Source organism: Pezoporus wallicus, unplaced genomic scaffold (assembly GCF_028554395.1).
Source record: "Pezoporus wallicus isolate ANWC-B61680 ecotype Strahan unplaced genomic scaffold, APGP_CSIRO_Pwel_v1 scaffold_6445, whole genome shotgun sequence".
NCBI classification, from domain to species: Eukaryota; Metazoa; Chordata; class Aves; order Psittaciformes; family Psittacidae; genus Pezoporus; species Pezoporus wallicus.
The window spans coordinates 304,562-330,336 of record NW_026641753.1 but is presented as its reverse complement, the minus strand read 5'-3'; the positions used below and the strand labels follow the sequence as shown (position 1 = coordinate 330,336).

The 25,775-nt window shown below is 37.2% G+C and overlaps 1 protein-coding gene across 2 annotated transcripts in view; it reads right to left on the bottom strand.

The window, feature by feature from the left end:
* The window catches only part of MTM1 (myotubularin 1), a 39,165-nt gene that overhangs the window by 8,427 nt on the left and 4,963 nt on the right, over nt 1–25,775 (bottom strand). For both annotated transcript variants that reach the window (XM_057425214.1, XM_057425213.1), the window contains exons 2-11: nt 21,328–21,399; nt 20,278–20,350; nt 18,692–18,786; nt 17,581–17,691; nt 16,590–16,691; nt 7,346–7,429; nt 5,943–6,092; nt 4,116–4,304; nt 2,071–2,256; nt 795–1,001 (exon numbers count right to left, since the gene is read on the bottom strand). In XM_057425214.1, coding sequence (XP_057281197.1) covers nt 795–1,001; nt 2,071–2,256; nt 4,116–4,304; nt 5,943–6,092; nt 7,346–7,429; nt 16,590–16,691; nt 17,581–17,691; nt 18,692–18,786; nt 20,278–20,350; nt 21,328–21,390 — 1,260 coding nt within the window. In that variant the 5' untranslated portion in view covers nt 21,391–21,399. The remainder of the gene's footprint in view (nt 1–794; nt 1,002–2,070; nt 2,257–4,115; nt 4,305–5,942; nt 6,093–7,345; nt 7,430–16,589; nt 16,692–17,580; nt 17,692–18,691; nt 18,787–20,277; nt 20,351–21,327; nt 21,400–25,775) is intronic.

Genomic DNA, 25,775 nt, shown 5'->3' with positions numbered 1-25,775 from the left:
AGAGTCTTGTAAAGCTCCCAACTTCTGTCGTATGGTTACATACCCCAGCACACTCTCCCTGGCAACCTATTCTGCTTCTCTACAGATTTCCTCTCCGTAGATGTTCTCCACATAGATATCCTGGTTAAATGGTTAGCTGCCAAATTTAACAGAAGTTCACTAAGTTTTGAATGGAAAGTTTCTTAACACAAACACCCATAACTTCGAATTACACGTGGATAGGGGTATTAAGGACTTGCTATGGACAATTTTACTTAACCTTCTAAGCATTCAGAAGACAACTCAACAGAGCTAGAGCCAGCATTACCAGTGACAGCCTCCTGAGAGCTATTATGACAAGTTTAGAGCATTTGGGAAGAAGTGCTAAAATATCACTTCAAAGGCACTGGCCAGATGCATCTGCCTCTCACAAGATTCAAAATAGTCCAAAAGGAGGGTGAGGGAGAAGCCTCATGTCCCAGCCTTATTTGACCTTCTTCTGAAAAGCTGGGAAGACATAATTTTTGTGCCTTCTCATTTTCTTTGCTCAAAAACCACATATGACCCTAGCAATTCTGTGCTTTTAAAAGGCTGCAAAGGACAAAATATGAGCTCTCAGAGGAAGAATGGTAAAAAAATATTAACCAAACAGGTCTAAAACAAAACCTCTGCTCAGATCTACCTAGAAAAGTTTTAAATCAGAATTCTAAAGTAATGATAAGTATTATAAAACATTAGCACAATGAGTAGTTTAACATTAAAAGCTTTTCAGAATGTTAATGTTGCATTTGTGGCAATTATCTTCTAATTCTTACCGATGCAAATTTGTGTCCAAAGCTTATCCACTCTTTCTGCACCAGGACTTCAAAGCCTTCAATCGTTCTGTAGTAGCTGTCGAGCATCAGCATGGCCAGTGATGTTAGCTGGGCTGTCCGGTCCCAGCCATCGCTGCAGTGAACCAATACAGAGCTCCTTCCTGAGGATACCTTGTCTGCCACTTGAATAGCTCCTGTCAAGACAAGCTGGCAAAGAGGAACAGACACCAACCACATATCAGTATTACCATTCTAACAAAAATAAACTGATTTCTTTGTATCTACACAGTATTTAAATTGTTAGTGTTTCAATTAAAAGACCTAAAGAGCATGCTGTACTAATTGGAAGAGAATTTTCTAGGAGATCAAGTAAATTTCTTGTATAAAAACAGACAGACAGATTGGTTCCCTAATCCGTTGCAAGATCTAATTCATCTCACAGCAAATTCTTAATAAATAGGACAGAAAACAGCAACCTGGATAAACTGAAGAACATAAGCTGCTTTTTGAAGAAAGAGAAGATTTACCATAGGATATATTCTAAAAATTCTGTTTTTCATTTGTCTCCCTTCTTTTAACTAAATGACTTGAAATGTCTCAGTTGTTGGAAAAAGGACTTGTACAATTTTAATATGTCCTTTAAAAAGGACTTGTACAATTTTAATGTTTATTTTCCAAATACGAACAAAATTAAGAATTTATTAAGTAGAATTCCTTACATAATGTTCAATTCTTTTGCAGAGCTGTACTTGAGGCAAAAGGTTCAAAGGACAACTGGTAAGAACACTGGCGAGTTACCAGTTTTAGTATTTTATTTTAGTATTTTATTCCACAAGATGGAAATTACAAATTTTACAAGATTTATGTACAAAACCATTATTCACAAAACAGTCACATACATACTCACAACTAAAGTAATTACAAACCCTTCACAATGACACTTACCTGTAAGTCCTGCTCTGCTAGAGAACAAAATAAATCAGTTCTCACACACATAATACACAATCAGAATAACAATGCATTCCTCTATTAAAGACTGACATTTGACTTGAAGCAGACGATAAATGTTGACTTTACCTACTGTTGCTTAGTAATGAGATCTCATAACATACTCTAAGACAAGTTGGTAAAAAGCCAACACTCAGTGAGACTGGTTTTGCAGTCCAAGTTGTTTGACGTGTTTCGTATAGGGACTATAGCAAAGTCTAACAAAGAAAACAAGTCTGATACAACAGATTTAGACAAATGTTATTTCAAACAAACAGTAAAATGTTACCTTTATATGTTCTAACCAATGGGTTGATTCCAGACTTGACAACCAGTGTGATTCTTCCACGTTAGGATAAACAATGTCCTTCAACTTCTTCAAAGATTCCCGCATGACATGAATATTATGAATGTCCAAGAAGAAAAGTTCTGCATTGGGATATGCATCTTCACTTTCATATCCTCCCCCAGTTGCCTATAAACAACATTTCTAAAATGAACTTTAGTATATATGCACTCACATAGCAACTTTTCAATGGAGCAAGAAGGGAATTTTATTTATACTTTATTTTGTAGTTGGGCAATATGGAATTTCAGCTGCTTGTGTAAAACACCAGTCTTGGATACAAGCTTTGGAGGGGCACATTCTGGCAAAGAATTGCCAGGGGGCTTTCGTTTATCCAAAGGGACAAAGTTTATTAAGTACAGCACATGGCCAGAAAGACACTGAACAAGGCTACTTCAGGTAGCCTTGTTCCTTTCTTGACCAACTGACATTACAATGTCAATTTTTTTTTCTTTATTTATGTTCACTTTTCCCAAAGACTAAACAAACTCATGATTCTGAATACAAAAGAAACCAACTGACTTCCCAGACAGATTATTAATGTTAAATTAAAATGTAAATTATAGCACACAAAACAACAATTACTCAATACATAAAAGACCACCACTTCCAGGGGATAAAACTGCTCATTTCTTTGTTTCTTAAGAATTAGGAAAAAATTCAAAGGATTTGTCTGTTTCTTTACACCACTAATTCAAAAGAGCAGAATCTCAGATTTACCAGTGCAAATTTGCTACCAAAAAAACCATCACCAATAAATAAAACTAAATAATAAATAAGTAAAAAAAATCCTCCTTTCCTGTGTTTAAACTGCCTGGTTATTTACTACTAAAACTGAACTGATATACAATTAGAAAAAAATGATAAAAATGTTTGGATACATAAAATTAAATTCAAGTGTTAAGAATAAGCTACGTTTAAGAATTACGTTCAAGAATCTTTGATTCTGCCTCTAAGAAGTTCATAATAACATTAAAGTATAAAGTTACATTTCTAACATTAAATTTTACTGCTAAAGGCTAAACATGTATTTAGATGTTAAGAAATTAAAAAGCCACATAAGTAGAAGTCTGTACTACTGCTGCTCTCTCAAAGCACTTAATCACCACCACAGCAAAGGATGTACCTGGTCACAGAAGTAAGCAGAAACCCACACTATTTTAGGACACAGTGCCACTGATGAGATTTTCCAAAGGCAGGATCATAGAATTATTTATACTGGAAAAGACCTTTAAGATCACCGAGTCCAACTGTTAAGCCAGCACTGCCAAGTCCACCACTAAACCATGTCACTAAGGGCCACATTTGCACAGCTTTTACATTTCTCCAGGGATGGTGCCTCAACCACTGCCCTGGGCAGCCTGTTCCAATGTGTGATAACCCTTCTGGGGAAGAAATTGCTCCTAATATCCAACCTAAACCTCCCCTGTCACAGTTTCCTCTTGTCCTATGGTTACTGGTTACTTGGGAGAACCAATCAACCCCCACCTCACTCCATCCTCCTTTCACATAGTTGTAGAGAACAATAACGTCTCCCCTGAATCTCTTTTTCACCAAGCTAAACAATTCCAGGTCCCTCAGCCTCAGAGAGCTGCAAAATCACAGCATTTCCTGCAGATAACAAAAACTTGTCATGCCATGAATTGTGATAAATAAATTTTGCCTTTATAAGCCATTATGCCACCAGCTACACATCAGACAATAAGCTGAAGTACAGTATAGCCTTTCCTCTTTAGTACCACCTACATTTCTGTATAGTAGCATAGTATCTCTATTCTGTGCTATGTCCTTCCTCAGATGCTGCAGTATTCTCAAAGCTGCCAGGTCTTTCATGGCCTTGAGCCATAGTATTTGATTATGCAAATATATATTTGATTATGTAAAATTATCTGTATTATTAATGTTCCCAAAAACCTCCTCACAGAAAACTTCAAACTCAGTCTTCTCCCCACCTTCTTTCACAAATATGATGATAAGCATCTGTTTACCTTGTTTGCAACAGCATTCACATTGGGCCTAGCATCATAGATGGTCAGTTTTGAGATTTGCCCATTGGCCTCCCTGATGATATCAAGGTATCTTTCATCATCTTTATTCCGCTTGCCACTCATTCCAACAAGGGGTTGACTGCAGCGCATAATAACAGCTTGAGTCTCTGGATGAATCCATGACAGAACCTATTCACATGTCAAAAACACAGTAATTTTTAATAAAATGTATTTCTTCTAATAACTTCAGAATCCAATTTATTCTTTAAAATAGATAGCCTGAAAATTAACAATTACTTTATTTCTTCAAAAGATAATCCCCAGACATGTCAACTGCTTCCACTTTAGGCTCATAAAATTTAATAATAAAAGAGTCCATTCTTTTACACATTTAACTCTTACTGGAATTATACTAACCTATGTAATCCAGAGTATTTTAATATTTTCCTACAAGTTTTAGGTTACACAAATAATTCTGAAAAGCAAACTGGAAACAAACACAGCAATGTCTGCTGAGACTAGTAATTCAGAAGAATGAACTCATTGTAGAAACTATGACTAAGCTGCTCCAGTTCTTGTAGAACTTTTCCTTTTTTTAGGCAAAGAAGGAAAGTTGAAGCTTTCTGCACTATCTTGAATGTTTAACCTTCTCTTTAAAGCACAGTTTGTTCCTCAGCCCTCTTTACAAAGAGGAGGCTCTGGAGCAAAGCACATGCTGCCCTTCTTGTTCCTAAGAGACAGGGGACACTTACCAGAAACAAGTGGTAGTGAGCTGCCCAGGGAAATATCCAGACATGAGACCTGCCAGTGTGTGTGGGGGTGAGCATGACTGGTTATTTCTTGACAAGAATAAAATTACTATTACCAAGGAAATGACTCTCACAGGTACAGCCACACAAAAGCCCTGTCATGAATTTTTAGATGACTGAGAAGATACAGCCCAGTTATAAGAACTTATGCACCCACTATATATATAAAACATATATATTTTATACACATTATATATTATACATACATGTGTGTACATATATAGTAAATGCGTAATTACAGGCCTAGCCTATTCTAGAGATGGGATTCACTAGTTAGTGAATACCATATCTAATAAATATTTATTATATTGCGTTTTGCATCTGTTTGAAATTAAGTGAGATTCAAGGCAGCTTTCTGATACTGGCTAAGAATCTAGCACCTCTTCGAGTTTGCCAAATGGAAATACTAGTTAAAGCAGATTGTATTATGACACAAACTAGTATTTTCTGTAGTGCTGTAAGGAGCCGATACATAAAAATTCTCTCACCTCAAAGAATTTTAGTTACAGCAATATACCCAAAATGTCAAATAGGTTTATCTTAAATTGCACATCCCAGTTTAAAGGCCTAAAAAGCCCAAGAACTCACTCCACAGACTACGCATGAGATCTTATTTTAGGACTGATCATTGGAACTATGTTTAAATGCCATGTGGTTTGCTTACAGGAGGAAAACAGTTGCGATCACATTTTACGTGTATCCAACAATAGTCAATAAACTAGTACAGATGGCAGTCTGAGGCTCATACTTCATTAAGAAAAGGGAATCTGCAATGCTAGCATAGAAAAGTCAAGTTAAAACCAACCAAGTTGGAATGGGAGATTGTTGCAGGGGGGAAACAAAACTGTGGCTTGGCCAAGACACTAGTTTCAAGCAGCAAAAACCACCAGCCAATCAAAACTCTTTTGCTGTAACCACTTCCAAAAAAGCATCCTCTGTCGTGCTCAGCAAAATACTGTTTGGATGCATACTTAAAACTAGATACACCGCAAGGGAGCTTTCATCTCATAATACTCACCGGGATTCTATTTCGAGACCTAAAGGCAGCAACTTTCTTGAGATCATCATCTGTTGCATTATATGGCACTACCAAGAGTGATGGATATGTGTCACACAGCCCATAATGTTCATTAATAAAACTTACTCGCCACCGATCATTAGGCAGTCCCTAAAACATAACACAAAGTTTTTTCAATGTACTTTCAGCTGCAGAGATAACCCTGCTCTTGAATTTTACATGACATTATGGCCACATGGTGGCAACAACCTACCAATTTAATTAAACTATAGCACAGTTTCAAAACAATAGAAGAAAAAGAATATTACAAAACCACACAAAACATCTCATTACTGATGGGATTCACAGCTTTAAACAACTATCTCTCATGCTCTTACATACACAGGTCTATTCTTATTACACACAAATCTATTCTTGCAACAAGTTTCAAAGCAGTGACTAAAACCAGCAGAAGTATTTCTTTAACTGTGGGATTGAGGAAACAAAATCACCTTCTCTCCTCCCTCAAAGCTCTGCCTTTCCATTTTCCTTTGCTGAAAAGAAACTATGGTTCTGAGAAGACGGGGAAGAAGTCTCACCTCAACCCTTCCTCCCTGTAGCCTCATATTAGCTTTAGGTTAGAAATAAGATTCAGGGTAGCTTACTTATGGAGAAACAAGAACTTTTAGCTGCAGTCTGCTCAGTAAGGCATTTCATAAACAGAAGCCAGGAAACCGAGAAAGACTGATAAGCCCTCTACACATGCACAGTGGGGTTCATGCACATGTGGACGTTTATATATTATCTTTTTTGAATCTTAGACATATAAATGTCAAACCAGAAAACTATGGTGGGACAAAAACATCTAAGGTAGTCCTTATTGTTTGCTTAAAAGAAAAAGTAATATTTAAAGCAAAAATAAATAGCCTAAATGACATTTTAAAGTTAAATATATCATCCTCTTTCATTGACATGTTTCTGAAATCACCTAAAGAGCAAGGTAGAATACAGACAGACACATAAATAACTTCTGTAAAGCAATGCTGTTTCTAAAATAATCTGCTCCCCTCCTTCACTTTAGGAGGGTGCAGACCAAATCAAACCTATATTTAGGACACTGTAGTTGCATATTTGGCACATTCTCCCTGTCCCCTGCTCATTTAACAGTGGCACATTGTAAGAGGTATCAATAGCTTCCTTCAAAAAGCAAGAACTACCTTCCTGTGACATTCTAATTTTTTTTTTTTTTTAAAGCTTCCAGTGGTTTATTTTTCTTTATTTTCTTTTTCAAACTGTATTCCCATCTTCTCCCATTCTCGGCTCCCCCCATAAAGGAGCTCATAAGAGAAATGTACAAACAATAATTCCTCTATGTCAGTTGTCAGATAGGAAAGCATCAGGCAACAGCAACTTTGATAACTCACCTGTCTCCTGTATTCAGACATCGGCCTGTACACCATCCATCCATTTTCAGAAAACTTTTCTTCATTCACAAATGCAAAAAAAAGCTGTAGGATGTAAAGGAAACTTACTACACCAAGCTCTGACTGAAAGCGACAAATATGACAGCTCATCATCATCATTAGGTATAACCTAATGCCTGCCACAAAACACTTCCACACCACCCTCGTTCTCTCCCTTTAAATTTGGTATGTGTAAGATTGTAAAGCAAAGAGCAAGAACAAACAATACAGATCTGCAATGAAATAATGAAAATGTGACAAGAGTTGAAACAAGAAGTGACAATAGGTGAATCTGCAATTACTATATAAAATACTAGATGCTACATTGAAAGCTAAATTGAAAAATATTTTAATTTCTATTTGCTACCAGTAGGAAGCAGCCTTCTTTCTGCATCCCCTCCCCAACTGACCCTTACTAAAAGGAATCCAGGTTACCATAAAATTCCATAAAAATTAAAAAGTTGCCACCAAAAGTGATACAAAAATATGTTAACAGGTTACACTATTTACTTTTCTCTTGCTTTATTGCTCACTCTCAAGACTCAGCATCCTCACCCAGGATTCCAATAACTTTCTCATACCTTTTAGCTTCCTTTTCCTTTCAACCAACTCCAAGTGGGCTCTATTACCTAACTAACCCCAGTTCTTCCTTGGTTTTTATAGTTCATGACGAAAGCAGAAATGTTTATTTCAAGAATCTCCTTCATTGAGAAAATGGATTTTGGTGGCTTACAAATTCTTCAGATGCCAACTGGAGCATGAAACTAAGTTGTTACAGAAGAGAATATGTTGTCCTTAGCTAATTAAGCAACAACAGCCAGAGCAGAGAGCATTCCAGAGCCCATCATAGCTTGCTTATGACAGAAAAGCTGAAAGTCTCCTAGCTATTCAAAGACATTAAAAGAAGAAACTGGAGGGTAAAACTTAACATCCCAAATATACATCATTTTCAAAGGCAACCATTTTCTGCATTTCTGCTTTTCTGAACTAAGCAGAAATGCAGAAAACCTGACGAGCAAGAAGATGCCCCATAACCATGTTTCTAAGGTGTCATGGTTACATCTACTGAGGTAAGGCAATGCTTCCCAAGTGCACCACACGCTAAGACAGAGGTTTCTTAAGAACTTATGCGGGCAGACCTTAAGGGCTCGAGGCAATTCTGTTTAGCCTAATATGGTACAACGGTTTAAACAGTAAACAGCTCTAATCACAACACCACAAAACTGAATCCCTCCAGAAGGAGGGGTTTTCCCCTCATGTGTTTCAAATCAACAAGCATTTTAACAGGATATCACTGCTCACACAATATACTTTATCCCACTAGTTTCTAGAAACCAGATTTTTATATTAAATCAGTATTTTAGAGCAAGTACATTCACTGGCAAGTTTGCAGAAGTGAACAATGCATTCCCAAGTTGTGTTTTCTGAACCTCTTCACCATTTTTAAAGTAGTAGGCCCTCAGAGTAAGTAAGCATTACTGATTCTTTTGCCTAAAAAAACCCTACTATCAAGTGGGATGGAGGGAGAGATTTAGAAAGGAAAAGTAAAGAGGTGGACATCAACTGTATCAGAAAAAAAAATATATTCCATCAGAAGTACATGCAAGTATGCGAAGTTAAATAAAAAAAAACTGAAAAAGTTTTTGCAAACTAGGAATACAGCAAAATAGAAATATCGCTATCTAAAGCGGTAGATGCAAGTGATTCGCTGAACTGCGAATAAACAGCTACACACAAAAACCATCCCCTCCTCCTCATAGGAATTTGCCATATCCTGAAGAGCAACTATGCTAAGAATTCACCAAGGAATCAGAGACAAAAGAGAATCTTATCACAGTAGAAAACAAACACAGGAATCCTAACAGATCATTTAAAAGATGTCTCAAAGGCAGGAATATATTATTTGACACGGCAAATCCCATGCGAGAACTTAAAAACTACCCAGCTTAAGCAATACAAGTTTATTACAGTGTACTATTTCATAGGAGATTTTACTGATAAAGAGGGTGCTCCTCCAAACTAGAAAGAAACAAGTGGCAGCTATGTTGTTCATGTAACCCACAAAATAACCCACAAGAATCCAGATGGAAAAGTGTATTTTGTTTTCACCTTTTTAAAAAACAGGGATAAATTTACTAGGCGTGAGGAGGAGATGAACAAAATTCTTTCTGAAAGAATAATTTCCTACTACGTAAAGTATGTTTCACTTAAAACACTGCTACAGCAGCTTTACCACATCTGCTGCAAAAGCTTTCAGTCACATAACCCACAGCTATTAAAGCTGACAATTATGCTTCATCAGCTCTGTTGACATTCATGGTAGTGAATGCCTTCATTCTTCAAATTCTTCCTATATTGCTCAAGGAAATGAATCAACTCAGCAAAAATCTGCAGCCTAACGAGTAACAGGAGACTACAATGAAGGAAAAGGTGTATGGAGCAAAACTTGGGCTTAGATTTTTATACAAGCAATTCATAGAAAGCTCTTCCAAGTATACTCCAACAAGAACATTAGTTAAAAGTGAGCAGTATATAAAAACCTGAAGACTAAAAATTACTTTTCTCCTGCAAGAGTTGACTGAATTATAACAAACAAATTATACACAGTTCTATGTGCACACTGGGTACAGACTGTACAGTTAGTGTGGTTACTACTAGAAGTCTTACTCATTGTACAGAAGAGATTAAAGATCTGAATCCTGCCCCAGCACTCCTAATGGCCTTTCACTTAAGGCTTGTTTTTTCAAGTTTTGAAAATATTCTTTGAGGATAGCCTGAGCTTTAGTCCAGGATAAATACTAGAGTCTGAAGCACAGCAACATCTCCAGCCTACCTTAGACCTGTCTCTCACAACAAAATACACAAGGCAATATATAAAGCAGTTTTGAAGAGTAAAAATGCTTCCTTTCCCACTCTGACAACCATAGCATGGTTCCATTCAACAATACACAGCTTAAAGCAATTTCTCAACCTAAGTTTTTCATAAATTCATATCCACTTAAGCAGATTGGTAGCCGTAAGTAAAATTTGTATCCTTCTATGCGTTCCAACATGAGACAGTAGAAAAGTCAGAGTAGCAGAATGTGCGTTTAAAACTCCATATACATTTATACTCCTTTCACAGTTCTAAACCACAGTTTAACTGCAGTGTAACAAGAAACCCCATTTTAATACTGAGAAACTGACACTTTAGCAAACATAAGATATACGCTTGGATACAATTGTATTTTCTTACTTGCGTCAGTACAAACCATATTTAGCACACATTTGTACATTTTTTATAGAAAAAATGCGATATGAGCAACATAAAGTAATTTCTATTAAATAACATTTATTTGTTGGAGTTTCTATTATTCTGATAGCAAACCAAATAGATTTGTTCATTATAACTGGGTCTGTCAATGTGATAAATACATGTTTTGATCCCAGAAAGCATTTATTATAGTTCAGGTAAGCTTCACATCTGCACTAATGACCCACATATTTCTACTTTCACCCTAAATAACCCAAGGTTACGGATAAAGCACAGTATGTAACTGTATGTCCTGATTTAACTTAATATTGATGAAGCTTACCTCTCAAAGTGCACATAAACTGAATGCAATTCTACAGCACAGCAGGCAAACGGGAAGAAAAATTATGGGAAGAAAATATGCCATTCACAATACACTGTTCGCATATCACTTGAGGTAAAATTTCAGGCGCTACCCTAGTAAAAATACACAGCATAGCTTTTTGTACATACAGGTTTCTTTGTATTCATGCCCCTCAGACACAATTATTGTGTCAGGATGAAAACAAGGAAGTCATTTCACTACCTGCAGGCATTTCGTATGGACTACCTGGGTGTATTTATATCCTTCAGAGTGCAGAGAGCAGAAGGTCAGAGACGCAAACTACATAACCAGCTATAGGAATCATAGGGCTCCACAAAGAGAAAAGCCCTGGCTGCCTCTCTCAGTGCACCATCGTGCACGCAGACAAGCCTTTCAAATACCAAAGTATAGTAGAAAGTTGGCCACCACACAAAAGGTGGCAAAAAATGCTTCCACCCACCTTTCCATCCCTCCGTATCTATGGCATATTCCGCCTAAACTCTCCTTCTCTCCGAACAATACTTTAGGTACTCTGAGCCTCCAACCTAACTTATAGTCATTTCTTTCCTCCACACAAGAAATTCTGTTCCCTCAGACTGTCATTAATTCTGCCTCTTCAATGAAAAGCACTTCTCCACAGCTCCTATTGCACCCCACTTATTTTCCCAGGAATTATTATACCAACTGCAGCTTCATTAGATGTGTCTGAATTAAATAAGCATGGGTGGAAATCTAAAAACGTAAAGCCTGCACACAAGAGATATTCAGGTTCAGACTTCCATGTCTGATGGAAGCCCAACAATTCCTATTAGTCCATCTAGAAATCAGTTCCAAATTCTTTCCAACTGCTATGGAAAAAATAAATCAAGGAAAGCACTAAAGAGGTAAGAAAAAAAGAAGTATAGTAAACCACCACTCAGAAAGCTTATGGGGCGCAAGGCTTGTGATTTATCAGTACCTGTAGTTCGTAAAATCAAGTGAGATTCATAATAACCAGTTAGGATTTTTGCAAAAGCAAATTAAAGCCTCTTTGCATAGAACGGAAGTCAGGTTTTTATTGCAGATCCATAGTCTAAAAGCAGAAGGCTACTGCTTCACTTCAGAAAAGGCTTTAAAATATTGCAATGTTTTTGGTGAGCTGTTTTTTATGCTTCACTGTGCAAATAATTCTGTTTACTTCCTTGCAGTGATTTTGAAAATGCAGGTGTTAACCTGCAATTTCAACACACGCAGTCTCTTTTTCAGTCTTCCTACAGATTAAGTACTTGCCTTTGACTATCAATTTATCATTACCATTTTGCACAGAAAAATGGTATGCGATACACTGGTTGCTCACAACACAATGTAGTTCTGTGAGATAAAGGAGAGAGCAGCTGCAATCTGACAACACAGTTTGGCAAGCAGTCTATTTACAAATGGTTACATATTTACTCTACTTATGGAATCACAGTAGATAAATACACATGCTACTTCAGCATATATATATATATATACAATTTATTAAATATTTGCCCAACCCTTATGCATTACAAAAGAAGAAAGCAGCAGAACTACGACAGGGTCTTACAAACATGCAAAGAAAATTGTTTTTTCTATGTCTAACTTACTGGTTGATGCTTTTCATATATTATAAATCACTAAGCTTTTACTCTGTAGAAAAGGCTGTCAGTTTCTCAGTGTGTTTAAAACTAAAGATACCATTATCCTTGCCTTTAATATGCCATTACTGCAACTCAGCCAGTTGTTTGCCTGAAAGCTAAGATCAGACATCACAGTATTTACATAATTAACTTGTGATCATTTGTGAACATGGTAACCTTATACCATTATTGCACAGAGATTGACAGAAGTCATTCAGAATGAAGCCCCAAGTCAAAATGCTTTTTGCAAAATCAAGTTCCCCATTGGACAGGTATGTATGCCAGACTTCACTGCCATCTAAGATCATCTTTATAGATCCAATGACAACACTGGCATAATCTGACTCTCACATACTTTATCAGGATAACTAGGTACATCGGGAGCAGGAGAGGTCGAAGACAGCATGACTGCCAGTGTGTCTCACCAAAACTGGCATTCCCACAGAGCTATCATGGTTAGAAATAAATACATATATCACACAGGTATGATGGTGGCAAATAATCTTATGAAAATGATGTGTAGTTTCAAGATAAGATCAGGAAGTGAAGCAGCTGCTATGCAGAAGCTAAACTACAGAGACTAAATATATCTCATCTTTTGTGGGGCACTACAACATTTGGGGGGGGGATTTTTTTTTGTTTTGTTGGCTTCAATAAAAAACAAAACCCAAACTTTAAAAAAGAAACCATTCATCAACAATTTTCTGCCAATTAGCACAAGTCTGTAAGTGCAACAAAGTATTATGCTGTTTGTTCCACATCAACTAAGCTGCCAGTCAGATTTTTACATCATGTTATTGATCCCAGGGGATCTGAAACTAAACTATGCTCAAACTGGAGAGAGACAAGAATTAGCTTCTGGAAGCAAGCACACAGGACAATGTTGAGAAACTAACAAACAGTTGCAAACAGACCTGTGATTTATTACAGGCTTTCAAACACTGCTGTTCATACCATGATAGAGAAAAATCTTGAAAACAGTACGTACACTCTACTGAGAAATAATGTTTTGGGCTGCGTTTACCGTCTATTTGTCAGACAACAGTAGAACACGAAGAAAATTTAGTGAGGCATCCCTAAAAGCTCTTGCTTAGGATCAGCAGTAAGGATATGCATAGTTCCACTACATAGAAAAACCGGTCAGGTAAAAATCTGACACAAAATATAAAAGCACAGACAAAAATCACAGCACTGAAGGCTTAGACCTTTATTGTCCCAGTGATGCTTGCTTTCCACCACAAAGCTGCACAAGCATCAGTGCCGCTGAACCAGCTGAAGATCAAGGATACAGTTCCACAAGGCAGTCTGAGCAAAATTACCTGTTTAACACTGATAAAAATAGGACATCCCTCTGCTTTCTCTCCTGCCTGCTCCCTATTCCACACACATGCCCTCTTTTGCACTGGTTCTGGTGCATTTCAAACCTGGTCTCCTCAAATTGTTAAAAGTGTCACAAGCCTAACTCAGAAAACAGAATATTTTGTGCTTGGTAAGTGAGCTGCATTGGCTTACTTGGCAATTATACAACTATCGATTTGGTACAAGAGGAATAATTAACTACATGGCTGGAAGGTAGAGAGAAGGAGACCAGAAAAATAAAAAGAGCTGAGCATACGAGTAGCAGGAGGCTGTCATCTTTACCCAGCTGTCATGTGAAGCCACAGCATGTTCTTTATAAAAAGACTTCCCTGATGGAGCTGGCTGCATGGTCAGAGTGTTAGCCTACATTCAAAGGAAAAGGCAGGCATGCACAGCTCAGACATACTGTCAAATTAAGACAGTGAAACCTTGTTCTAAACCAGTCACTGAAAGAGGCAGTCCCATCATTACCCTTCATTCACAACCAGCCACAGATGCCTCAACTCCATCCTCACACTGGGCTGACAAGACAGGAAACAACTCAGGGTAACACTTTTTGTTCGTTTTATTTTTTTTACTTTGTTTTTTTTACTTTGCTTTAGTCTCTTTAATCCCCTATCTGGTTCATCATAGAGCCTCAAACTCACGCAAGGAAAGCCAAGGCAGGGATGAACAACCAGGCAAAAATACACACCTTTGGCAGGATCAATTTAAACTGCTTGCTGCAATATGGTGAAAGCACACCAAAAATATCACACACTTGCTTAGCTCATTTTAAAGTTTTTATTCACTTTGTGACATTAGAAAATCAGGGAAGGTGCAACTTCATGATACAGCATAGGTTTACTTTATTTCACTCCAAAGTAATCATAATTTCTAATGGTTATACCCTGCTCCAAACATAGCCAAGAGATATAAAGTACAGCCATATCTTCCCCAGTTTTGTCCTTTGCTGAATTGGAAGGCAACACTACCTCTGCCTTGACTGAGCATTTCTTTATTCAGTGTAACTTCTATTGGCAAGTTACATTCAGAATGGGCAAGGCCATGTAATGATGAGCTGTACTATGCTCAACAGGTGCAACAATAAAGCAGGAAGTGCACTACTCCCCATATTACTCACAACCATTGCTAGACAGGAACACCAGAGCTGAGGTGACAAAACCTCATACAAGTCCAAATGTCATTACCATGTTATTCAAGCCCTGTAATTGGATTGTACACCATAAAAATAAACCACAAGGGACTTTTCTAAGTTGGTTACAACTTAATTTGTCCATATGCATTACATACAACTCCATACTGGTCCTCAATGTAAGGAGGAACAGAATTCTTCACCATGAGATCAAATATGGAATGAGACTGTCCAGAGACATGCCAGAACCTACCCCACAAGAAAAATTCAAGACTAAGCTTGACTGTGCCCAGGATACCCTTATCTACAGCCCTATTTGCAACAGAAGCCCCTCTTGACACAAACTTCTCTATAATTTTTCTACATATAGCTTTCTCTTTTCCATCATTCTTTCAAAGTCCATATATCCTGTTATGCTTTCAATCATTCTCTCATACTGTAAGATGCAAAAAAACGCCAGCAGTAGTCAGCGATATATTTGCTTCCTGTACTCACAAAGAAGCCTGTTGTAGAACTCCTCACACCTACCCAAACGTAGAAATGTTTCATTTCTTGAGACCTATCCATTAACATTATGGAATGTTATAACCAAAAGCATTTATTTTTCCTTATTCATTCCAGACTGTTTGCATATAAAATGCTCATTTTCTGCAAAAAAGTTTCAAAGAATTAAATGTGTATAGAGTATAGCCTACTGATTGACATGTATCTTCAGAGAAGGAAATAACATTCTTGCTGCAGCCTCAGACTCAACAATTCTCTGCACAAAGTTCTTAAAGATTCATAGCAGAACCCTCTACCATTTTGTGAGCAGTTACTCAATTATTCTAAATGAAATCATCCCAATGAAGCATAAACTGAATTTTAAAACAGACAAAATGAAGAATGAAGAGCTGTCAAAATTATCCACACCAAGCACAATACACAGATTTTGGCATAGAAACAGAAGATAATGGTTAGTTATCATTGTCATTCAATTCCTTTTGTTAGATCATCTTTTAACCTGAAAAAAATCTGTAAATTCATTACTGTATTAGCTGCCTGTTCTATTTTTATCAGTTTCATCAATAAAACAAGTGTTGTCTTAACATGTCTCTTTTTTCTGAAGTAAAACTCTCGGTTATTCATATTTATCGTGGCTTTGGAGGCTCCCCAAAAATCAAACATTTTCAAGAAATCAAGGCATGTACTACTGCATTTCCTAATTAGGGAGGATAACTTGCAATCTCTAAGAAATGAAATCCATATGGATCATAAGTATTCAACAGTTTACCTGACATATAGCATATAACACAATTTTATAAATATGTAGATCTAAGTGTTGTAAATGTACAAAATAAAAACATTAACTCTTTAGTTTATGCAGATTGTGGTTATGCTTTTTAAGCAACCATGATGTCCATTAGTGGGTCAAACAGTTACTTGGCAAGAACGCTGCATTAAAACAACTCAACGGCATAAATGATGTAACTTACCAAGTTATGTGACTGGGGAAAAGCATATTTTGTGAGGACTTCGAATATATCTCTTCTACTGTGCCCTTCTTGTTTTAATGCAAACCGTAAATTTCTCATGTCCTGAAACAAAGGCATTATCTTCTAAGTGAACGAAAGCAGCAAGATATTTTTATGACATACAAATGCTATATTATTCACTAAGCATGATTTAGAATCTGCTTGCAACACACCTCAAGCCATTGTGAGTGTTCAGTTTTATCTCTTATCCCACAAAATAAAATAGAGCATAAGAATTCTACAAATAAAGCAGTACCACACTCTGCAATGCAAACATTGCTTTGTCACAAAGCCATCAAAAATGACTGTATCTGATTCACTAAAAAGTCTCCTGAGCTATTGAGTATTTGCAGGATGGGAATTACTCTATGTTTTCAAAATGAAAATTTGCCAATTATCTGTCTAGACTACATTCTCCCTAGCTATTTTATCATCACTAATGTCAAAAATAAGCAATCTGTGCATTAACTAAAGAATCAAATGTGTATACATACTCTATTAATGAGTCAAAGAATCCCAAATTATCCACTGGGAACCCCCCAGTGACCATATTTTTTTTATGGTGACATAATTTTTTTGTGTTACTAAGGCTTTTCACTGCCTTTACACCTTACAGAACCCCCATCAGAGGTGTTCTCCAAAAAGATTTTAGGATTATAAAAAAATTACTTACAGAACAAATGAAATAATGAGGCAATGCAGGAATAAAGCCCTACAACACTGCTGCTGTGCAACACCTATCATCAGTTAGTGATTCAGAAAGGAAGTCCAATCCCTCTCCTCACACACAGAGGACAGCCCTTTATACAACAGGTATTTCCCTCCTCAGTTCCAAAAATCTCTTTTTAAATTTAGCTGTGGGGAATTTGTATTTTAATTCCTATGAATAGGTAAGCAGTGAGAAACGGAATCTTCAGATTTCATTTCCTATTGAATTATTGGAAAGTCTTACTTTACAGGTTATATCTAATCCATAAGAGTTCTCTCCTCTGCTGGAAGCCCCTCCCATTTTTTCAATCCTTGAAATTACGCCCAATGGAACATTCAACACTACAACTGGATCCTGCAAGGAAAGTTCAAGTAAGGAAAAGATTAATCTGAAGAGTGAAGCAAACTGCTCCTACACATTCGAGAACAGAAAGCAGACATTAAATACATATAGGAAGCAAAAGTGCATTTCTGCGTTTGAGTGTCCCCTGCCAACATGTTATGAAGTCTGTACAGTCACTTCACAGTTTGAACATCATCCAATTGAACATTCAATAAAAATACTTCATGCCTAATACAGTATGCAGGGAACAAAGGTGGCAAAACTCTGAAATACGTGTTCTGCTATGTATTTCTGAATGCCTCTGCTTGCTCAGACTGCTTTATCAATATGCAGAATAAAGTAGAACAAAATGAAAAAGGTATTACTAGTAGAGTTAGCTGCAACCAGAAAGACCTCAGTTCAATAGTCCTAAAATCTTATTTAAGAAAAATAAATTACGAAACAGGTAACAAGCACATTTTATTCTTTCATGTCTCTGCTTATCAAACGCACTACCACTCCCAGCACCCACGTGAGGTTCTACCAATCAAACTATTTTTCTTTTCCAACAGGAAGGACAATCAAAACCTCGGTTTACTGATAAGCATTTCAAGAGCTATTGCACATCATTAGTTGCTGCTCTTGATCTATCACAGAATAAGTGCGAAAGGAACAGCTATCAAAAAGAGCTCCAACAGGCAAAAGATAAAGGTATCAGTTCGGTGTGATTAAACTGCAATTTTACCAGGCAAACCCACATTTTTACAACACATTTAAAGAACTTCCATTTTAATATGGATTTCACAGTGGCACAAAGGCAATTACTATTTAGTCATTACACAGTTAAGATACGGTTATTACAAACATTACAGACCACTTCAAGTAAAAAGCCTCCCATGCAATTCCACAAGCATGTGTGTGCCAAAACTAAAACAAATGAACTGGTCACAAAATACATCAAAGGCAGTGGTGGTGAAGGGAAGGGGGTTAAAGCCAATTCATCCCACGGAAGTAATTGTGGCATATTACTCACATTTTCCACACTTCTTAGGTACAGCCTGTAATTTGTGATGTACACTCTTCCTTTAACAGGGCCATTAAATGGACACATATAAATAACTTCCTTGTCTGTAAGAAATGCAGCATTTCTTAGAGATTGCAAAAAATAAAAAAATAAAAAAAAAATCAGAGCTAAGGACAGCATTAGTTAAGTAGCAGTAAAATAAAAAGAGAGCTGCACTCAAATGAATTTAGAAAGCAGTAAATCTGAATTTAAGCACTTGAATTAAGAAAATGTGGAAGTTTCATATATTACACTTGTCCAAATTAAATCAGCACATTTCAGCAGCCTTCTCTATTTATGTTTGTGTTCTTCTCAGCACTATGAAGGAGAGGGCAGGACACACAGGGAGTAGATTTAAGTCCTCTCTGTGTTTACTAAACCAATCTATTCACTATCACAGAACAAATACACTATTTGATACCATTACATCTTTCAGTGCTCTGTAACCAATTCTGCGTTAAAGTAGTAGTTCCAGCTTTAAAGTGTTTAGGGAACTCACCATCCTGAAGAGAAACATTATATTTCAATTTGAAGCAATCAAATACAGGAGGGCCATCAGCACTGTTTCAGCAAGGGCAGTAACAAAATGAGTACTAACACACGCTACTCAAAACAGGAAGATTTAACTGAAGCAATGCCATTAAACTTAAGTGAAGCACTACAAACCACCTATTTCTCCCTGTCCACTTGTTTCTTTAGCCCAATCCATTTATCTGCCTTCCACAACAAGCATGCCCTTTCCAGCGTGCTGCCCCAAAGCACAATTTTCATAAGGTTCATATCAAACATTCATCTTAATCCCACGCACTCTCCCTCGTGCCTTCCCCACAACTTTCCTCATTAATAATATAACTACTTCCTCTGAATCACCACTTTTGTTCCACTTCAGCCAATCTTCTTTACAAACCCACCTAACAAATCCCGGGAAGGGGGGAAGGAGAAGCTTTACAAATTAAACAGACCACTTCCATTGCATTCTGATATCCCAACACAAATTTCCATCAGTGGAAGATTCTATCCCAGGAAGAGCCTCCATCAAACCACTGTACACAATCCTCCTTATGCTACAACACCACTGCATGTAAAAGCTAACAAGTGCATAGTAGCTACATGCATGCCATGTTGGGTCAAGGAAGCATAAGACTGTACTTAGGGTAGTCAGTTTGGGCTAAGGTTCACTACACAAGATGCCAATACATAGTGGGTAGAATTCTCTTGACTTTGGAAAGCTTGGAGTAGCTCTCGTCACTAGAGATGTGCTACCTGGTCTGTACAGTTATGACAGATCTTCACTTGCCATTTCTTTGTATCGGAGGATCTACCATGTATTCAAACAAAGATTTCAGACTTAAAAAGTTATTTGTGATTACTAATAAAAAGTCGACACCACAATTAAAAAAAATGCATGCCACTTTAGCAAGACTTACACCCACACCCAGCCCAAAGTAGTCCAAATTATGAAACAATCCAGTAAGATAAATATATGCCATACGTAAGACACGTATATGGCAGACTCCTGAACACACACTGCACTAGGCAGCTACATAGCTTCATACCTGTAACTCTAGTCTCTCCTGGCAGACGAGGTATTTCTTCATTTTGTTCCCAGTTAGTTCCATCTTTTAGATTCTAAAGAAAGAAGTACAACAGCACATCGTATTTATTTACAACTCCTTCAAGTTCCAGATTTAAAAACAACCACCACCATCTTAGAAGTAATTTCTGCACAGAAAACCAGGTTCTTCCACAGTAGAAAATGACAGACTGAACTATACCAGAATACACCCCATTCTCCTAAACTGCAACTATTAAGTATTTGAAGGTTGAACAGCTCTGAAACATAAGAATGTTTTAGTCTTTCTCCTTTTAAAGTAATAGTTAACTGTATTTATATTAAACTGGAATTAAATTTCTATACTGAAAGTTCTCTGAAAGCTTTTTGCATTTAATTTTCTGAATACACTGGGCCTGGAAGAACAAATCAATTGAAATCATTTAAGCAGCATATTCACAACCATTACACACAATCTACTCACTGATGACTTTCCCACATTCAGTAGTTTTCAAGAATGATTAACAGGAAAATAATCTTTGTTTTTGAAGCAATGTCTAAAAAGCTAAATAAAACCTTCATTTCCATTTTCTTGCACACAGGTTACACTTTCTTCAGCCACACAGCATCAAAAGCAGAAGGGAACATGATCTGGAATACTTTAATGTATTTCCCGCTACAGATGGACATTATTATAACAAGCCAGCCAAACATAACTAGGTGTATCTTACAAATTGCACTAGAGAGTCCTTCTACAGCATCAAAGCACCAAAACTTTCAAGAATGCCACAGAATATTTCATTGTAGAAAGCCAGAATAAGAGTAAATTAGAACCGATTTTAAGGAGGCACTCATAATTTGAGATAGGGTATTTCATGTATCCACTACAAAAAGTTTTAAATCAACTCAGTTAACTGCATTAGAATCTTAGTAATAAAAATACATACATACATTCAAGAAAGCAGAAATTCAAATATTCATTTCTACCCAAATATGGAAGATAATTATCTCTGATGACCTTTGACATAAAACATATGAAAAAAGCTCCACTCACCCTTTTACTTGAGGAACTCTCCAAGGAGTTTGAATTATATTTAGGTGTTGATGATGAGGCCATACTGGGTATCTGATGAGAAAGCACAAATTGGGAGACATAAACTTCCACCTGGACTATGTTCCATTTACAGGAGAGATTTTAGACTTTGGAGGTCCACAGGTAGACATCAAGAACCTTCAGGAATGTTTTGCAAGTTGCTCTTCATTTTAAAAATTACACAATGCCTTGTAACTGAAGGTCACTATTTTAAAGCATCCAAATCTACCAAGAAATCCGTTACTAGCTCTGGGACTGGTTCTTATTATAAGGTCTATTTCAACTCAAGCAGTATTTTGGAATTCCGGTGTTTGAATACTATTATTAGTTCAGTCAAGAGACATTAGCATTTGTTTTAAGCAACAGGATATACATATTACGAAATGCATCCTACTTGGAGTAATTGTATTAAGACTCCCCATTTAGGAAAACAGGAACAAACCCTAAAATTATGGCACAGCACTTGAAATCACAAGCACATCAGTACATAGAAGGAAAAATGCTCTACAGCACTTTCACATTTAAAAACAATTCCCATTTCCTAAACTGAAACTGCAGCTAGCACACCAGAAGGGGGAGTGTCTGGCCTCCGCGTCTGAACAGCCCTGAGATTTCCTTCCTATAAAGGAAAAGGATTTTATTTCTATTTAAATGCTATTGATTAAAGACAGAATCACATGATACCGGATTCACCATCTCAATCATTTCCTGACATAGCACAGGGGATCGTTAGAACAAACACTGTGAAAACGCTCATTTCTGAAATTACTGCAAACAATTACTGCCAGTAATTGTGGCACATTGTACTTCCTTTTCACTAGTCACACACCCTGGGTCAAGCCACTGTGCCATCGTACAAGTAGGTACGATCTTGAGTTCTTACTGTTGGGGGGGGAAGAGGCGATTACATACCATACCATCTTTGTTCCTATTCCATAAATGAAACACTGTAGCCTTAAATAAGCACTTTCACTCCCCTTTCAACACTGGTAAGCTTGCACCAAGCTCCCTGCACCATGACAAATCAGCCCATGCTCCTGCATAACAGTGAGCTCGCAGTGACACTGCAACAGTTCCAGACAAGCAACCGCAACACAAACTGCCAGATCAAAAATGCTTTGAAGCTACACTAACAATACAGGAATGTGCCTGTGTGAAGAAGCTGGAAAACCATGACCCGAGTTTTGACAATAAAGCTTATAATCTTCAGAGAACGTTTTTCTTCCTTGCAGCATCTAGCATACTATCAAGCTTAAGGCAGCTTTAACATTTTTTACATTGCTATGTTAACTTGTGAACATCAAGTATTTGTTCAGATTACTTTCCTTAATTCACAGAAGTTTTCTAATAATGAGAGACTTGTAAAGGTTAAAAGTATATTTACCGAGAAGCTTGTTTTAAAATGTTTTCCATATGGTTTTTGTTCATATTTTAAGTGAGAAACACCAGATGGGACAAAAAGAAAAGCACAGCAGCCCCAGTTTTTTCTACGTCAGCATAGACAGTGGTTTTAATTTCAGCTCACATAAATGTAAATTAAGGTTGCACCAACCAAGAGAGACATGTGAGCATAAACAAGCCCTAGAAAAGTGACTTCTTAAAAAGATGTGGCACCCCTAAATAGACCTGCACTGCCAAATGGAAACATTAACTGCAGTAGGTACAGGCACACTCTAGGTGTTGATCTTGCAAACACAACTACTCCATCAGCAAAGCCACAGAGAGACAAGCTGCACCAGAGGTCATGCAAGCCCACAGGGATACTGGGTGCACACCTCGTGCCAACCCACTGCCTAAGCTCAGGAGAACAAAAGCTCATTTGGATATTCTTTATGCCTTTCAATACTACCTCCAATGACTGCTGCTCACACAGGGAATGGCATCAAGCGTTTTAGAAGTTTCCCGTTTCCTCCTTTGCTTTCTGCATTATCCCTTCCCTTACTGCACATTCACTAAGTTTTGGCTGAGCTGTAGCACATAAAGTGAGTTGCGATTCCAAAACAATCATCTGACTCCCCAGTACAACTCACTGACTGTAACTTTTCCCAACCTCATAAGCAAAGATCCTTTCAGAAGCTCAAAAAAAATGTCTCTTTGTAGAACCTGACAGGACAGCAGGAAAGTGCTCACCTCCCCTCCACGCTGTCACCCCACCAGGCAATTTCAAACATCAAGATGCCTGGCAAGTCTTACAGCAGACCCTCGTGTGTGTGTTTCAGTGTATGGAAATCTACTTTGTGTAACATTCCCTCAATTCCCCATGAGGCTGATTTCTCTAAACATACTTAGTGAGAATGAATTTACTCATCTACTTCAATTTCTACAGAGTATTTCACGGTAGAATTACAATCATCTACTCTTTCATTTCCAACACTTCACTAATGCAAATCAGGCTTATTTAGAGTTAATTAAGTTGAATTAATATGTATTGAAGGTGTTATCTGTCAGATTGTTTTCCTGTAAATCCATAAAATATTTTCACCAAAATTAATGCCAGTCACATCACTATGTTAGTGATTTTTTTTTTGTGCTACCTCCATTTCGCTTTGAATTCAAGTCACACTTGAAAAACCCAGATACAAATAAGCACATTTATAACCACCCACATTTCCCTCATTTCTCTAAATAAACTATGGTCATGTAATTAAACTTTGCATTATAAAACACCCACTAGACAGCAAGATCACCAAGAGGAGCAGAACCTGAAGCACCTGCCCTATAATGAGAGGCTGAGGGAGCTGGGAATTACTCAGCTTGAAGAATAGACCGCTTCAGTGGCACTCACAGCTGCCCATCAGTACTTTTAAGGTGGTTACTTAGAAGACAGAGCCAGAGTCCTCAAAGTGGTGAGTGATGACAGGACAGCACACAACAGCAGCTGAAACAAACTAGATTCCAGAATGACTTAAGGAAAAACTAAATAAACCCCCTGTCCAACCTCCTTTTGCACTGTGAGGCAGTGAAAATAGACCTAGGGAGGTTGCAGACTCCATCCTTAGAGTTTTTTAAGACCCAATAAAGCTTTGAGCAAGGGGAGACCTTCTGAAGTCTTACCCTACCTGAATTACTCTATGCTTCTATGATCTTCAGGCAACAAAGAAGATCAAGTTCTCATTTAAAATTACCGATCAAACAAAGACACACCCTTAGAGAAGTGGGCTCCTCTGTGCCAAAAGAGCAAACAAGATTTCAAAACCATTTGAAATTAACATGAATTATTTCCTTTTATAATATTTTTGTCAAACTGCAGCAGCAGCTTCTGGCAACCTCCCAAAGTAATATTGCCATGAACAATTCAAAACCATACTCCATCGTAGTCTTAAAATAGCTACAACTTTCTCATTATCACAGAGCCACAGCAGTCCTTCCACAGAGGGAAAAATATGGCAAGTAGTTTTCCACTGCAAACACTTATTTCCCACTATCACCTGTATGCACTTCTATACAAAAAACTGAAAACCATGCAAACCTCATGCTTGTCAGCAGCTGAACAGAAGCACAATTACTCTGCAAATTTAAAACAAATCAGACAACTTTGTTTATGATCTTCTGAAGTTCCAAACAGTGAGCATTCTTCCCTGAATCCATAATAGCAAGGAGACAAAGCAATTTTACTAGATTTAACTTGAACTAATAAACAAAGCTTTGTTAGTTACCAGGACTTAATATAGTAACACTATCAAGAAATGTAGGCTCCAATGATCTTACAATAACAATGACACTATTTGGAATCTGTATTTTCATTAAATATTATATTTATACTTGTGCTTCCTAGGATTCATGGGAATGGAGGCACAATCACATTTGAAAGGGTAGGCACTGAAGGTCAGGTTTTAAGAAGTCAATTCAAGGATCCAATCTGTTCTTTACGAATAACACAAGCACATACCCACCCAGAAAATCTAAACAAACTTGAAAACATGTAAATAAGCTTTTGAGGGTTAAGAAACCTGAAGTGACAGGCTACTCTTAAGGTTCTTGACTGCCAACAGATTAGAGGACGTGTGCAGTGCAGCTTGGAAAGACCACCAAAACTCTTATAAGCCATGTTTAGACCAACAACATCCTGGTGAAACTAATTCTCATTGTTTATGATCCAGAAACAAAGCTAATTTGACATTTTGCTGGTCTTTCACACCAGAATCACACCAAATAATTTGTAACCGTTATACAACTGAGCCATGCGTGTGTCAGCCTAAAATCTTTACATACATAAAGAACTAGTTTGTTCCCAAGCACAACATAATCTGCACCTGACAAAGGACTGCTATCACAAACATCTGAGATCAAGTAAACAGCACCAAGTAAATTGTGAGCACCACTTTCCAGCTATTTAATATTATTGACTGTCCATCACTGGATTAAAACTTTGGACAATCCACTTTCAAATTTGTACCTGTATCAATCAT